The sequence below is a fragment of the Triticum urartu genome, chromosome 5 (genome assembly GCF_003073215.2).
Source record: "Triticum urartu cultivar G1812 chromosome 5, Tu2.1, whole genome shotgun sequence".
Lineage (NCBI taxonomy): Eukaryota > Viridiplantae > Streptophyta > Magnoliopsida > Poales > Poaceae > Triticum > Triticum urartu.
Window position 1 is genome coordinate 285,431,485 of NC_053026.1, and position 17,435 is coordinate 285,448,919.

Sequence of the window (17,435 nt, forward strand, 5' to 3'; positions counted from 1 at the left end):
CACAGGTAGAAGTCTCTCATTGATTCGGTTTTATTACCAGAGATGACCCCTAAAAATGTACGAAGACATTGAAGACAATGGTGGTTTATGAAGATATTCATATTGAAGACAATGACATGAGAAGACTCCCTATGAAGCCTTTGGAACTCGAAGACCTAGATCCTTCGTAGTTTTATTTCATTCATGTTGTGTCATAGGAACCACCGTACTGTTAAGTGGGGTCGAAGAGAACCAGTCCAGAATGACTGAAGTGATGCCTAATTCAAATCCTATGTCTTCGAGCGAAGACTATGAGAGCAAATCTTGTCCAGAGTCAGACAAGTCAGCTTTACTTGTAGCCCAAGTAAAGTTGCCGTGTGAGTTGAAATCGACCGTTGGACACGTGTCAGTTCCTTAGTGACCCAGGGTCATTTCGGACAAATCAGGTCGGGTTGCCAAGTGGCTATAAATAGCCCACCCCCTACAACCATAAACGGTTGGCTGCTCAGATTGAGAGTACGGCTTTTGTCGTTTGAGAGCAACCCACCTCGAAGCCTTTGAGAGAAAAATTCCTAGTGAGGAGAAAATCCCTAACCACCCAGAGCCAGAGTAATTGGGCATCACTTAAGTCTTCGTGTCTGTGTGATTTGAAGACTTATTACACTTGAGGACTGTGCATCCTCCAGACGGTTAGGCGTCGCGTTCAGAGCATCCAAGAGAAATTGTGGATTGCCAGTGAACGAAGTCTGTGAAGGTTTGGGAGTCTACCTTGAAGACTTACCAGAGTGATTGGGCGAGGTCTGTGTGACCTTAGCTCAAGGAGAAAACGGTGAGGACTGGGTGTCTTGGACTAAGTGTCCTTGACTGGGTGTCCGGGACTGTGTGTCCTTTGGTTTAAATACCTAGCCGCTCCAACCAGACGTACAGTTGTCACAGCAACTGGAACTGGTCCAACAAATCATTGTCTTCAACGTGTCACTGGTTTCATCTTCACTTCCCTTCACTTACAGTTATTCATTGTGAAGCCATTGCATGCTTGCTTTATCTTTTGTCTTCACAACATGAATGTATGATCTGTTCGGCTTCATAACTTCTTCCTACCTGATCCTTATTACACTGAAGCTGTTTGTCATTGCGCTTTCACTCTATTGAATACATGACCATGGCTGGCCTAGTGTAATCTAACTTCCGCTGCATAGTAATAGGCATAATCTTCACTGTTTGTCTTCATAACTCTCACGTTTTGAAGACTTTCATAAAAATCGCCTATTCACCCCCCTCTAGTCGATATAACGCACTTTCAGTTTGGGTTTGGGTTTTCCTCACTTGATGATTTTTGCTCAAAGTCCTTGGAGGATGGGATGCTCTCAATGACAAGTGTCAGTTTCTCGCAGAGCAGCCAACCAGCTAGTAGTTGTAAGGTGCGGCTATTTATAGCCTAGGGAGCAGCCCGACATGATAAGACATAAATTCCCTTCAATGATATGACCATTAGGTGGGTAGATATTTTGGGACAGCTGGCGCGTAGCTCAGCAACGGTCAGAAATTTGGCTATCAAATTCCTCGGGGCTATCATGTTCCTCACTTGTAGGCAATCCGCACTGGCGAATTCCTAACTCCTCAGTCAAAAAAAATTCCTCAGAGACCAGAAGAACTTCGTCTCTGTCACTGAAAAAATTGACTGAACTGCATGAGATTTCCAATGGCTTCACTCGAAAGGATTGCTAGGTGTAGGATTTTGAGATGAGAATCACTTGGAAACTTTTCCTTGGTTTTACCTTGACCCCCTTTAACAGTACGGTGTTTCCTAGGACTCAAGAAAGAGAAAACGAAACTACGAAAATAAAAGTCTTCACGCTTCATATTCCTCGCATGAATATCAAGTCTTCACGGTCACACCAATTTCTTCACTTTCAAAGTCTTGAAGAAAACCAAAGTCTTCAGCTGAAGACATTCATTTTGAGGGGATGACTTTCATCGTAAATATCAAACTCCTCATAGATTTATAGACCTGTGTACACTCACAAACGCATTAGTCCCTTAACCTATAAGTCTTCAATACACCAAAATCACTAAGGGGCACTAGGTGCACTTATAGTAAGATATATTTATGTTTCCGATCTGAGATTTACAACTTATTGTGAGATCCTTATTTGTAGTAATTAATTTGCAAAACTTTACTGTTTCAAATTTGTTGTCTATATATGTTGCAGTTTTTTTGTAGAGTTATATGTTGTGTTACATGTTGTTTCACCCACATAGCATGCATGTTATGTGTATGTATATAACTTGCATGTTGTGTGGAGGGGCTTGGAATCTTTTATATGCATTTGCTGATGGAATGACTATATTTGCACACATCTCTGATGTCAGGTCTTGACATGTAGTCTCTGACCCAAATGGCCCTGAGGCACAAGGTTAGCTCTTGAAGGATGAGCTAGAGCCAAATAGCGAGTCAGCATCGGGCCTTGAGGTCAGGCCTAAAGGCTCTGGGCAGATGTACCTGGATGCTTCGGATCCAACCCAAAAGTAGCAATAAGAGGAGCCAAAAGCTCCGGCTGGGTCATCACCCCGCTGCCAGAGCACCAACTAGGAACTGGGTACCTCAGAGACTTCGACCCCTTTCCTGGATACTCCAGTACACGCTCAAGAGCAACGAGAGACTGACCCGGAGACTTCGGCTCCAGCCCAAGAAGGCCCAGAGGAAATTGCGGTCTCCGATTGAAAACAACTCCTTTTCTGGCACTGCAGATGCATGAATGGAGATTTTGACCAACTCGAAGTTGCACTTTTACAACTTTTGGCTTGGGAATTCGTCGAGCTATTTGGCTTTGGGGTTCAGTTTAGGAAATGGGGTGTCTTGATCATGACTTGAGCTTGTCCTTTGCCTCCCAACTATACCCTTTTAATAGTGCATGAGCACTACTAGTCAAGAACAAAAAGGAAGGTAAACTAGCTATCCATCACAAAGTTCTTCAAGATATGGTAAAATGTCAATTTTTTCTCTCCATCATGCCTTTCATAAACCCGAAATATCTAACATGACGTTAATCAAATATGCTAGAATATGAATTTTTTCGTTTCACAATTCCGTTTGACCAATTAAGGCAAATGTTGAGACATTCTCTCACGAGTAATACCATGTCCTCACATAATGAGTTGAATTCATTTGATAAGTACTCTCCACTACGATCTGAATGAACTCGTTTGATTTGATTTTCAAGCTAATTTTTATTTTTGTATATTGCAAAGTAGTGTAGAGCCTTATCTTTAGTTTTGAACAGATACAAGTAGCAAAATCTAGTGAAATCATCTATCAACGCCATTAAGTATATTTTTTTCACCTTTGTGAACACAATATTGATTTTACATAGATCAGAATATATAAGGCCCTTCGCAGTGCTTCATGGTGTGCATGTGTTAAGCATGCCACATAAGCAAAAAATTAACATGGTAAAGCAATTAAGGAGGATAGAGAGCACTTCGATAACCGAGAAGAAACAATGCTAAGTGCGTAAATCTGTACAAAACACTTAAATAAAGGAAGTTCACCAATGCATGAGAGAATTTAGTTTTTTTGTGAGGTTGGAGAGAATTTAGTTGTTAAATAATTAAACAAAGAAAGCTTAGGTACAACAAGTTAAGCATATACATATTGCGGACTTTAGTTGTTAAACACTTCAATGAGTTTAGCATCTCATCTAAGCACTTGTGCATTAGAAGAGACCTAAGCTTCAAGGGTGTCAAATTCATCTTACCCGTAGATAATAGACCTGTGCGGCGCAAGGTTGCATATATATCACACAACCTTGACATTTAGAGCGCCTTTCCAAAGTAAAACTCAAGATTAAACGTATTTTAGCAAAGTCAGGTTGACAACTAAAATTACTTTTGTAAAAATAAAAATAAAAATATTTTTGGAAAAAATACTCTCTTCATTTATTTTTGGAAAAAATACTCTCTTCATAAAGAAGCGTATGAATGAAAAGGTGATTGCGCTTAGTCCTGGCCATGGGCAGCCCGACCCAAAAAAGCCCGACCCGGCCCGGCCTGACGCTGCGCCCGGGCTAGGCCTGGGTCGGTTTTGAGCCGAAGGTCAGGCCGGGCCTGGGCCCGCTGTTTTTGCGCTTTACTGGAAAGGCCAGGCGGACTTTTGTAGTGGCGGGTCAGGCTTGGGTCTGAAAAGTAGACCCGACAACTGGGCCAGGCCAGGCTCGGGCCTGAGTTTTCTACCTCGGGCTTGGTCAGGCCCGGCCCGGCGGATGGCCAGGTATAATTTGCGGAAACACCAAGCAGTCCCGGCCCGAGAGAGAAAGAGAGTCCTGGTGGTCGCGGTCGCGGGCACGGACGCGGGAGCAACGGCCGCTTTCCTCGTGCCCTTGCTTCCTTCCTAACCTAACCAAGCAACCAGCCCTAACCGATTGCCGTCTCCATCCGCGTTCATCCACCCAGGGCATCCTTTGCCGCTAAGCAAGCCACACCTCGGGTTCGAGGCGGCGAGGGTTTGCGCGACGAGGATGACTGTAATGCTCTGGCCCCGGTGATCTCTGCCGTTTCAGATTGGGGAACTCGATTTCGATTTCGACCCCAGTGCTGGATTCGTCGATGGTGGGGGTGCTGTCGAATCGGGTGGGCCGGGAGGCCCTCGCCGCCGGGGATCACATCTACTCGTGGAGAACCGCCTACATCTACGCCCACCACGGTCGGTAATCCCCTCATTCTTCTCCCCCCAACCAATCTCCCCTAACTATATCTGTCAATTGGTTCGTTGGTTGGCCGAGGATTAATTAAGCACCCCGCCACCATTAATCTCACGCCTGGTCCTCCGGGGTCACCTTGAAGACGCCCTGCAACAATAGATGTTAGGTTTGCCGGCTACAGATTGCGACGGGGGTCTGGGCTGCCCCCCTGTTGAGGAAATATTTCCGTCAAATGACGGTCACCTTGAAGACGCCCTGCAACAATAGATGTCCTCATCTCTGAATCAGACTATTTGGCGGCCTCCGTCTGCAATGCCTTTTACCTAAATGGGGACTTACGTTTGCCGGCTACAGATTGCGACCGGTGGCTGGGCTGGCCCCCGTTGAGGAAGATTTTCCTCAGTGATGAGGAGGGTTGTTCCCAATAACCATGATTTTGCAAGTGTTGCCCTTCAGCGAAGGATCGGCTCATTCTCGCTTTGCCGAGTGCGTCTGGGTTCATCAACTGTGGATGCCTATGCTTCAGCGCAGCATGATTGGCCACCTTTCCAGCGGCACCAGCACCAGCACCACTGGAGGCGGGCGCGGATGTGAATTCAGAAGGGGAGCACTTGAGTTTTCGACACCATGGTAATCATACTCTGGGATCTCCTCTGCTATGTGGGATGTGGCATCAAGGATCCCAGTGAAGTGAGCACTCAGCTCAGGCTGGCGCGAAGGGGTTGGCAAGTTTTATGTGACTCAGATACAGCAGAAGTTGTGCGCATGGTTGTTCAATCTGGTTAAGAATCGACTGCAAGCTTTGGCCATCCTGTACATTTGTAATTTGGCTTTCGACCGCTTTCTATGTAATACAAAGGCCTGCAAAGCTTTTGCCATTTGTTAGACTAGTGGGCTTTGAATAGCATCTTATAGATTAATATCTTCCTTCTCAAGCCGCATTTCGCTCACGCAAGTGCTGCCTATGCTTCCTAGTTTTCGCCATGCATACGCTCCTTACTGCAATACTTGTTCGTGATGTCCTCTTGACTTGTTTACTTGTACACATGTGCTAATATGTTGTCATGTATAATACAGTAGTACTGACTAGTTTGATATTCCATTTTTCAGGGATATATGCTGGAGATGGAATGGTCATCCATTTTACGAGAGCGGTTGGACATGAAATTGGGACAGGAACATTCTTAGACAAGTTTCTGTTCAGCTCATCGCCGACTACGGCGGATGGCCCTCCTTGCGAGAAATGTGGGCACCTCATCAAGCCTCAGGGCGTCATAATGTCCTGTCTCGATTGCTTCCTGGACGGGGGCAGTCTCTACCTCTTCGACTATGCTGTGTCGCCCCCTTTCTTCCTCGCCAAAGCGCGTGGAGGAACGTGCACTATGGCACTCTCTGACGCTGCTCAGCTTGTTGTCCACCGTGCCAAACACCTCCTCAACAATGGCTTTGGCATGTATAGCCTGTTTAAGAACAACTGTGAGGACTTCGCGATATACTGCAAGACAGAGCTGCTCGTCGAGACTGCTTACAGCGTTGGGCGCAGTGGGCAGCTGGCGTCCCTGACGGCTGCGTTCAGTGCGGTGGCTTCTTCGCCGCTGCGTTTCCTGACAACTAGTGCTAGTGGTCTGGCAATTGTGACAAGCGGCATGTACTGCGTGGGGCGATATGTGTCAGACATGGGTGTTCGCCGTGATGTGATCAAGGTGCCTGTGGAAAGGCTTGTAGAGCACTGGGTGAACAATGTCACTCCTGCTCTTCCTCAAGGGGCCACCCAGGCGGAGACTGCAACACCAGGAGGCTTGCCTGAGCTACCAGAGGAAGGGGAGCTTGCTAAAACGGCAACACCAGGAGGCTCGCTGGAGCTACCAGGAGAAAGCGAGCTTGCTAAAACGGCAACACTAGGAGGCTCGCGGGAGCTACCAGGGGAAGGCGAGCTTGCTAAAATGGCAACACCAGGAGGCTCGCCGGAGCTACCAAGGGAAAGCGAGCTTGCTAAAACGGCAACACCAGGAGGCTCGCTGGAGCTACCAGGCAAAGGGGGACTTGCTAAAAAGTAAAGTGTTATTTAGCTGCGGTATTGTCGTTCGTCGATTTGGCTTTGTGAGGATTGCTGCTCAATTCCCTTATCTGTGTGTTCCACGCAATTCTTCATGCAAATTAATCTACCTCTGAAAGAGGTTGGTCGATCTGGGTGTGACGATTTGCTGCTTAATCCACTTATTAAGCTTGTTGCCCGAACTTGTTCATGTAAATTAATTTACCTCTGAAAGAAGTAGCAATGCGTCCACTTCGCTTGTATGTAATGTTATGATGTAAGGTGCAAACTTCTAGCCAAGATTTGTCTTGGCACAAATTTGAATCAAACCATGTGATGTCATATATTTCTTGGTTCCATCATAATATCCATTGTTTTGTGTGCTCTTCCCCTTCCACAAGTATCCACTGGAGTTTCTGGTGCTTCCTGAAGCCTTTTCCTCGCAATAATGTCTAGTATCACCTCTGTTCCGAATCGTAAGATGTTTTAGATATTTTAATATGGACTACATACGTGCTGAAATGAATGAACAAGCACACCAAACACGTTTTTCAAACAAAAAAACACAAACACATTTATATACATGTGATTCAGAAAAAGTTTTGAACATCTCATAATTCGGAATGGAAGGAGTAACTCTTATGTTCTATCATCGTACTATTCATGAATTCCTTCCCCAACTTGTCGAATAAGCTAGCATGTCCTTTCTCAGTTGCAGTTTTATAATGCTACATATATTGATCATTATGTTATTTACAGCATTTTCTAAAATGTCACACAGGAATGTTATGGAGAGGATTCTCCTTGCTGCAGTCTACACCGTACTAATTGTGGCTACTTTTTATCCTCGGTAATAACTCCAGAACTTCCATAAGTTTCTCCAATATTCGATCGACAAAATTAGGATAGAGTTATAAACTGATCTATCCATATTCAACTGTGTGTGTTTCTTTTTTCAGTTTTTTTCTCACACGTATATTCCTAGGATAACTTCCTTTGGATCAGTCTCTATCATCCATGAAGGCCTGCCAATCCAAGTGATATAACTATGTCAGCTAACATTAACATTACGAGTTAACCACTTATATTGTGAAATCGGGTAGAGGAAATCACTTGTTCATCACGAAATTTGTTGTTCCTTGGGACGCACGCTCAAGAAGCAGCTTCCTTGATTCAATTGCTATTCCCTCTGGCTGCATTACAAATAATTGAGATGATCTTAGAAAGTACCCCCTCCGTAAAGAAATATAAGGCCTCATTCGGTTTGAAGGATTTTTGTAGGAAAAACATAGGAACAAGGATTCCGGAGGAAATTTTCCTATATATGCATTCGGTTTGTAGGAAATGCGTACAGGAATTTCATAGGAATACTACTCATTTCCTGTGTTTTTGGAGGAAACTACACATCCACTCAAAGCTCATTTTGCGCGTAAGAACGAGGCAAGTCAAATCCTTAGGATGGCAAGTGCCATCCTATCAAATTCCTATACTACTCCTAATTCCTACGTTTTGATTACTACTTTAGTGATCTAAACACTCTTATATTTCTCTACAGAGGGAGTATGAATTAAATTCTCTTATTTTTTGTGAGGCGCGAAGGAATTTGTTGCAACTATTCCATTAGTTTTCCTTCTATCGGAGCACTACTCACCTCTTCCGGAAACCAAACACCTGGTTGCGTGCTTCCCTCCAGAACTGCTTGAACAAATGCAGCCGTTGAATGGCCCACCGATCTGCAAGTCCAACATAAGATGCTTAGATGAGATGTAGATAGATTGACCAGAATAATATTGGGTACTTCCGAACTGAAAAGTAACACCAGGACTTGTAAAATGAGCCATACAGTAAATATTGCTTAAATCTCGAGTATAAATTCCTAGGATTTGAGTTGTAAGTTCTGAGTATAACTTTTTCTGACAGTTGTGTTGTAACAGGTATTGCATAAAATTCTGCATCGATCATTTCAAGTATTAAGAACAGATAAAGAAATCTCATTAGGTAGATAATCTCTGAGTTTAAATAGGCATGATTATAGAATTGTTTCCACCTAAAGCAGTTTTGAAACCAATGGAAACTCTTGAATGCCGACTATAATTTCCTGGGACTCTGCTTTATTTGGAGGAAATTAATGTTAGGCTCAACACAGTCGATGGGAAAATAATCTGATAGGCGGAAATAACTAATGGTAAATATCAATTAGGTAACGGATTTTGAGCATGCTCAATTGCTCATCCAGAAATGTGCACTTACACAGATAGTTTTCTATGAGAAAATAATCCAATAGTATTTCGGCCATTCGAACACTCCAAGTCTACCTGCACAAACAAAATAAGTTTGATCCAACAATAGTCATCAGTAGTTTCGCGTACTGCTCTGGACACAGCTTCAGTGGAATTAGTATGCTCTTACTACAGACACTACGTGAGTACTAGTATGCTCTTACTGTAGACACAACTTGAGTACGAGTAGTATGCTCTTACTGTAGACACTACTTGAATAACATTACAATGACTTGAATATAATGCTGAAATAGAGATAAAGGAAATACTTACTCTCATGGACACACGCTCTCCTACAATGCCATCAATGGCTCGAACAAGGGGATCAATTTCTTTAACCAACTTTCCAACCTTATCTTTATCCCTTAACAACTCCTAAAAAGGATCAAGTTGAAGTCAAGTATATATACTGCAAATTGGTACCAGCTCAACTACATCCTTAATATTGATACTTTTTTTCATCCCATTGACACAGATCGTATTGGTTAATTGCTTAAATTGCAGGAAAATACATGCTACTGTATGTTTGCAACTTCCAATATCTTCAATTGGTATCACTAGAATAGCAATGTGAGCTTGAATGGAGGAACTTCATAAAGAGATAACTGAGAACTGGGAAGAATACATACAACAGGTAAAAATTTAGCGAAAGCCTCCATTCCCCAATTCCAGAAGAAAGGAGCAGTACCAAATCGAGCACTGACAGTTGGGACACCTAAAAATTTATGAGCACTCTTCACTTCAGGCAAATTCCTGAAATAGACGACAATGCATTTGCGGTATGTCAAAAGGCAAGCTATGCTAAATAATGGTAGTGCATTTTTTTTACCACACTGGCTTCTGGTTTGTCAATTATAAGATAATGCCCAAAGTACTTACAGTAAGTAAACATCTCTCTTTCTGACCCCTTTTCCGAAATCAATGTTGAGAACTCCACTGTAGGGCTTCAATTTGATTTCTTCTCCTAAATAGGTAATTAGAATGAATTCATCATCTTTTCCTCCTCACTGAGGAAGACCATAGGTGATTATTAACGAAAATTTCAAAAATACCTTTGTTATATGCAATTACATCCTCCCCAAGAAGCAGAAAACTTGTCGCCAATATTGTTGGGCCAGCACCACCAGAGCCTGCAGTATAATAGAAGAATCTAAAAAGGATTTAGCAATGTGGCCATAAATATGAGCCCGTAGGAATACTAGTAAGTAGTAAGATCTGACATGAATAGATGCATCGAGAGTCAAATCAAACCACCCCTTCTGTCCTTAATGTCTAATTTGATTTTTTTTCCTTTTCCAGAAAATATAGAACTCCCCTAACCTTAGTCTTTCAGGCTCTCCATCTTCACTTCTTGCAGCACTCACAAGCTCAGCAGCCATCACTGTTAGAAAACAATACAGCACACGAATAAGCACTAAACGTTTAAGACGTGGCACCCTTCCCGTTCTCGATATCTGCAGCTATTCCTTAATGAAGCAACGCGGTCCGTGTAAAAACCACACACACTTCTTGCAGTACTTTGTTCCTTGGTTCCATGAGGACATGGTAGTTAAGTAACACTGCAATTTATATTAACATAGTTTCCAACAGCTTCAAGTGTACGTATCTTTCGACTTTGATATATGAATACATGACACAAATCAATTTGGTGAATCCACTCACAGGTACCGTGTTCCACCTTTTTACAGCACTAGCTTTGATTCATGCGATTTCTTTCCATTTGGGTACTGTTTAAAGAAACATTGCACCGAGCATTATTTTAGAATAGCATGTCATTGTCTTTAGTCACTAGTATCAAGTTACACAGTGGAGCAACAGCAAACATGGACATTCGTGGCAACGAACGGAAACAAGTCAAAGAGCATATAGCAATTACTGGAGATGTGGATGAAAAAAAATAGCAAGCCAAATTGATGGTGTTGTATGCCATGAATTTGAAGTAATACCATTGCTCACTCCAGGATATATGCCGGCGGTTGTAATAGCTGGAACACCTTGAGCTTTTGCTTCTTCATGAAAAGCTTTGGCTCTCCATGAATAGTCCATATCATCACAAACATCGATATATGCTGTCTGTTCACAAAAGCTTAAGTGAGCCAACAGCCATTTCAGTTATTATTAAGTAAAATATCACCAAGTTCAACAGATGTCGCAAAACTTATGCAGCTGTCCTCAGGGACAGGATGTTTTTAGCCACCTTGGTCGATATCGCCGCCCGCAGGACAGCGCATTCAGCCTCTCTCTGGAAAGGCCCAGCAGTATGAACAACCAAGTCCACATCTGGGGAAAGTTCAAACCATTAGTCAGTTATATGTCCCGATTCCCGTGGAGGAAAACCACACGTCTGTCTAAATGAAGCACAGCATTAGCAAGTTATGGTATAATTTGCATTACTGACCCTCTAGCGCTTTCTCCAACATGGCTGCGTTGCCAGTATCAATTTTCACAAACTCGGATTGCTCGCCAAGCTCAGATGCCAAAGACTCACCTTTCTCCCTGGCAAATTACAAGGCATATATCACCCGCAAAAAAAATAAAAAATTACAAGCCATATATGAACAGAGTGAATATATATTAATTGGCTCAAATGTGTCAAGCTGCTAACTAATTATATATCAAACTAAGAGGCGGTTCTCATTTGCAGCTGATGGAATGCGACTGAAGTGAAGGATGTGGCAATTACCGGTTCCTGCCGCCGATGAGGATGTTAAGGTCGGGGCGGAGCTTGGAGAGCGCGGTGGCCGTGGAGCCGCCGACACGGCCGGTGCCGCCGAGCACGAGGACGCGGGCGTTCGAGCGCGGCTTGCTCGGGGCAGCGGGCGCGGTGGCGGTGGAGGACGCGGCGGCAGGAGGGGTGCGGAGTGGCATGCATGCTCTGACCATGGCGGCCATGCTGCTGCACTGGACTGGGTTTACGCGCGGCGGTCTGAGCCACCCATGCCAACTGGGGACGAGAGGGTAGAGCCATGGGTCGTGCAGGGGTGCGTGGATGTTGTTTAGCGGCGACGTGGAGGCTTATTGGGCCGTCGTCGATCAAACCTGCTCTATCAGGGCATCTTCAATGCAAGGCTCTTATACTGGCGCTTAGAGAAATAAAAAAAATGTTAAATAGAAAAAAACATCCAAGCGCTGATGTGTTGCAACGCTAGACGCTACCTGACAAGCGCTAATATAGCCAGCTGGTGTAGCAGCGATTCATCCCACACGGCAAGAAACACCCAGGCGCTCGATGCTATTTGTTGCGTCGATGCCACACCCGACGCCAGGAATCGGCCGGGAATCGATGGCTCAACTGCCAATCGAGCAGGATAGATACCCTGGCGCCTCTCTACTAGCGCCCACGTTGGGCATGCCCTCAGAAGCAAAACTAAGACCTCTTTCAATATAAAGATGTATAAATGAGGTGCTAAGTGTATTGAGAAAAAAGACTTTCGCCCCGCTATATTGATATAGCAACCACCTGATATAACAAAGAGTTCAATACTGAGGCAAACAACACAAGCATGCCCAAAAGAAACAAAAGAAAAAGAAGAGAGAATAAAGTCAACACCGTCGAATCGACGAAAATGATGATAACCCAAAACCGTTGCGCCCACCGGAGATGTACCACCTCGCTCCAGGCACCTCGAACCTCCGCATACCAAGCAGCACCTTCAGGAAGGAACACGACGACGACGCTGCTGTCCGGACAGGTCCCAGGGTTTCCCCCAGTACACGGAGGGGCGTGAGGAAGGGGAAGACCTGACGCGCTTTAGGAAGGAACGATGGCGCCCACGGGCGTCACCGCGTCGGTGCCGGCAAGCCGACCCGGATTTCTCCCATCCGCCAAACACCCACAACCCCGGACGGTCTGATGCGCTCCACCAGACAAGCCACCCATGAACGTGCGCCACCACGATCTTGCAATCATCACCGCCGCCTCACCATGGTCATCGAAGCGAGACCGACGAGGACGAGAGGGAGCAGCCGAGAACGAGGAACGGCAGCGAGAGCAGCCACGCTGGAGGAGACAACCTCCACCGCCATCGGCGGTCACCGACCGGACGCGGCAAGGGGAGCGTACTAGGCCCTCGAGGCCCGGCCGAGCCCAAAAGGGGCTCGTGAAGCACCCGTCGCCGAGCTGCAGTAGACATGCCGCCGTCTCCACCACCCCCCGCACGAGCCGCGCCACCACCGCCCCCGCCGGAGCCGCCGCAGGCAAGACTGAGTCAGGCCCGCTCAGACCCAGATGGGGCCCAAAAGGGCACAGAGCTGGGCCGGGAGGGCGCCGCCACCATCCACCACGCCAGCTCGTCGCCAAGTGGCTGCGCCGCCGCCCCTAGGCCACCCGGAGCTGCGCCGCCAGGAGCAGTCGCCACTGCCGGAACCACCGCCGACCGAGGAGCACCGCCGCGGGACGCCACCACCCGAGCCATGGCACCGCGCGCGGGGAAGGGACGGCCGCCGCCGCCGCCAACACCACACGGGCAGGGCCCGGGGGCGCAGGCCGGCGGCGGCAGGAGGAGGGGAATGGGAGGGGGAGGCGCTGGGGGGCGGGGAGATGGGCCCCCGGTCGCCTCGCTCGGGGAGGCGACGCGGGGGGCAGCTGGGAGGGGAGGAGGGAGGCGCGGCGCGGCGCGCGCGGGCCGGGGGGCGGGGGGGGGGGGGGGGGGGGGGAGGGCGGCCGGCGGCGGCAGCTGCGCGGGGGAACCCTAGGAGCGGGAGCGGGGCCTCCGTACATTTTTCCTGCTAAGTGCATTAAATACCTTAACAACTCGACTTTCCAATGCATAGGTGCTTAATTTGTTGTTGCTAAGCATATTTTATTTAATGAGTTAGCATCTAAAGTCTTTCATGCATTGGTTAAATTATTTCATTTAAGTGGTTTGCCTAGGTTGTCGCGCTTGGCATTGGTTCTTTCTGGGGTCACCAAAGTACTCTCTCCCCTTCTTAAATGTTGTGTCATGTCATTTTTTCGCTTATGTGGCATGCTTAGCACCTGTCCATGGTGGAGCAATGGGACGGGCCTAAGGGCGTGTTTGGTTAGCTGCACAGATTTTTGATGGTTGTGTGTAAAGAACGAGTCAGGCTGAATGGAGACTAGCTGAGGAAATACGGAGTAAAATTCTACGATTTTTGCACGTTATTTGGTTGTCTGCATATGAGATTTTGTCATCGTGAAAACAATTTCTACCCCATGTTTGGTTCTATATATATACATGATGATTAAGAGTTAAAAAATACACTTAACAAACAGAAATATTACTGTAGAACGCACATGTGCTTCGGCCGCATATGGGACGACTGCAACAGAGGGAACCACGGGCACGACTACTCGTCGGCGCCAGCGCCGGTGTACCAGCAGCCGCCCGTCGTCGGAGGCTGGGCCTCACATTCTCCAATGAGCTCATCTCCCGCGATGAGGGTCTACACCGCGACTTCGCCCGCCTCCTCTACAACATCCTCTGCGGCAAGCTCGACAAGTCCCACATCCTTGAGAACATCTCCGAGGCCGTGGATATCAAGAGGGAGTTCATCTGCGACGTGCTCCCCTGCGCGCTCGTGGGTATGAACTTCGACCTCACGAGACAGTACATCGAGTTCGTCGTCGACCGCCTGCTCATGGCGTTGGGCTGCAAGAAGCTGTATGATGCCACCAACCCATTCGACTGGATGGAGCTCATCTCCCTGTAGGGCAAGACCAACATCTTCGAGAAGCGCGTTGACGAGTAGTAGAAGGTGTCTGTCATGTCCAACCTCAATGGTGGCGATGTGACCCACAACGTCTTCAAGATCGATGATACGTCTCCAACGTATCTATAATTTTTGATTGCTCCATGCTATATTATCTAATATTTTGGATGTTTATGGGCTTTATTATACACTTCTATATCATTTTTTGGGACTAACCTACTAACCCAGAGCCCAGTGCCAATTTTTGTTTTTACCTTGTTTTAGAATATTGCAGAAAAGGAAAACCAAACGGAGTCCAATTGACCTGAAACTTCACGGAACTTATTTTTGGATCAGAAGAAGCCCAGAAGACTTGGAGTGCATGCCAGGGGATCTACGAGGAAGCCATGAGGCAGGGGGCGCGCCCACCCCCCTGGGCGCTCCCTCCACCCTCGTGGGCCCCTCGTGGCCCCCCTGACGTATTTCTTTCGCCTATATATCTCCATATACCCTAAAAACATCCGGGAGCACAATAGATCGGGAGTTCCGCCGCCGGAAGCCTTCGTAGCCACCAAAAGCCAATCTAGACCCGTTCCGGCACCCTACCGGAGGGGGAATCCCTCTCCGGTGGCCATCTTCATCATCCCGGTGCTCTCCATGACGAGGAGGGAGTAGTTCTCCCTCGGGGCTGAGGGTATGTACCAGTAGCTATGTGTTTGATCTCTCTCTCTCTCATGTTCTTGAGGTGATACGATCTTGATGTATCGCGAGCTTTGCTATTATAGTTGGATCTTATGATGTTTTCTCCCCCCTACTCTCTTGTAATGGATTGAGTTTCCCCTTTGAAGTTATCTTATCGGATTGAGTCTTTAAAGATTTGAGAACACTTGATGTATGTCTTGCCGTGCGTATCTGTGGTGACAATGGGATATCACGTGATTCACTTGATGTATGTTTTGGTGATCAACTTGCGGGTTCCGCCCATGAACCTATGCATAGGGGTTGGCACACGTTTCCGTCGTGATTCTCCGGTAGAAACTTTGGGGCACTCTTTGAGGTTCTATGTGTTGGTTGAATAGATGAATCTGAGATTGTGTGATGCATATCGTATAATCATATCCGCGGATACTTGAGGTGACATTGGAGTATCTAGGTGACATTAGGGTTTTGGTTGATTTGTGTCTTAAGGTGTTATTCTAGTACGAACTCTAGGGCTGTTTGTGACACTTATAGGAATAGCCCAATGGATTGATTGGAAAGAGTAACTTTGAGGTGGTTTCGTACCCTACCATAATCTTTTCGTTTGTTCTCCGCTATTAGTGACTTTGGAGTGACTCTTTGTTGCATGTTGAGGGATAGTTTTGTGATCCAATTATGTTATTATTGTTGAGAGGACTTGCACTAGTGAAAGTATGAACCCTAGGCCTTGTTTCAACGCATTGCAATACCGTTTGTGCTCACTTTTATCATTAGTTACCTTGCTGTTTTTATATTTTCAGATTACAAAAACCTTTACCTACCATCCATATACCACTTGTATCACCATCTCTTCGCCGAACTAGTGCACCTATACAATTTACCATTGTAATGGGTGTGTTGGGGACACAAAAGACTCTTTGTTATTTGGTTGCAGGGTTGCTTGAGAGAGACCATATTCATCCTATGCCTCCTACGGATTGATAAACCTTAGGTCATCCACTTGAGGGAAATTGGCTACTTTCCTACAAACCTCTACACTTGGAGGCCCAACAACGTCTACAAGAATAAGGTTGTGTAGTAGACATCAATCGATGAGGACTAGGTGAAGCTACTCGTCAAAGAAAACTTTAAACAGTCGACCGTGTGCCACAAATTTGTCAAAAATCATCCAAAAAGGATCCAAATATAAACACGAAATTCAACATATACAATGAACGAAACTATGATCCGATCGCCTTAATGAAATCAGGACATCGAGGTGCATCTTTTTCTGTTGGGGAACGCAGTATTTCAAAAAAAAATCCTACGATCATGCAAGATCTATCTAGGAGATGCATAGCAACGAGAGGGAAGAGTGTGTCTACTTACCCTCGTAGACCAAAAGCGGAAGCGTTGAGTAATGCGGTTGATGTAGTCGAACGTCTTCGCGATCCAACCGATCAAGTACCGAACGCACGGTACCTCCACGATCTTCACACGTTCAGCTCGGTGACGTCCCTCGAACTCTAGATCCAACTGAGGCCGAGGGACAGTTTCGTCAGCACGACGGCGTGTTGACGGTGATGATGAAGTTACCGACGCAGGGCTTCGCCTAAGCACTACGACAATATGACCGAGGTGGAAATCTTTGGAGGGGGGCACCGCACACGGCTAAGAGATCAACTTGTGTGTCTATGGGGTGCCCCCTCCCCCGTATATAAAGTAGGGGAGGAGGGGGCCGGCCGGCCTCATTGGGCGCGGCTCAAGTGGAGGAGGGGCGCGGCTCAAGGGGAGTAGGTTCCCCCCTTTCCTAGTCCAACTAGGAGGGGAAGGAAAGAGGAAGAGGGAGAGAAGGAAAGCCCCCCCCCGAATTGAGCTTGGGAGGCGCGCACCTCCACCTGGCCGCCTCCTCCTCTCTTCCACTAAGGCCCATGAAGGCCCATTAACCCTCCGGGGGGTTCCGGTAACCCCCCGGTACTCCGGAAAAATGTCCGAACCTATCCGAAACCTTCCAAGTGTCCAAGCATAACCTTCCAATATATCAATCTTTATGTCTCGACCATTTCGAGACTCCTCGTCATGTCCGTGATCACATCCAAGGCTCCGAAAAAC

General features: G+C 46.5%; 2 protein-coding genes across 3 annotated transcripts; one reads left to right on the plus strand and one right to left on the minus strand.

Moving 5' to 3' along the window:
* The first annotated feature begins 4,275 nt into the window (after positions 1-4,275).
* Positions 4,276-7,099, plus strand: LOC125508625 (protein LEAD-SENSITIVE 1-like). Its single transcript, XM_048673381.1, has 2 exons — positions 4,276-4,681; positions 5,790-7,099. The coding sequence occupies exons 1-2, from the start codon at positions 4,585-4,587 to the stop codon at positions 6,734-6,736; spliced, it is 1,044 nt and encodes a 347-aa protein (XP_048529338.1). The 5' UTR covers positions 4,276-4,584; the 3' UTR covers positions 6,737-7,099.
* LOC125508624 lies at positions 6,919-11,984 on the minus strand. Of its 2 annotated transcripts, XM_048673379.1 has the most exons (13): positions 11,677-11,982; positions 11,392-11,489; positions 11,191-11,273; positions 10,940-11,066; positions 10,314-10,374; positions 10,046-10,143; positions 9,873-9,957; positions 9,623-9,746; positions 9,267-9,368; positions 8,965-9,029; positions 8,366-8,447; positions 7,828-7,907; positions 7,339-7,739 (listed from the first exon to the last, which is right to left on the minus strand). In XM_048673379.1, exons 1-13 carry the CDS (start codon positions 11,883-11,885, stop codon positions 7,682-7,684), a joined length of 1,272 nt encoding a protein of 423 aa, XP_048529336.1. In that variant the 5' UTR covers positions 11,886-11,982; the 3' UTR covers positions 7,339-7,681. The 2 variants fall into 2 exon arrangements, with proteins under 2 accessions (XP_048529337.1, XP_048529336.1); XM_048673380.1 differs by lacking the exons at positions 7,339-7,739; positions 7,828-7,907 and adding an exon at positions 6,919-7,178 and having other exon boundaries at positions 11,677-11,984.
* Between the last annotated feature and the right edge of the window lie 5,451 nt (positions 11,985-17,435).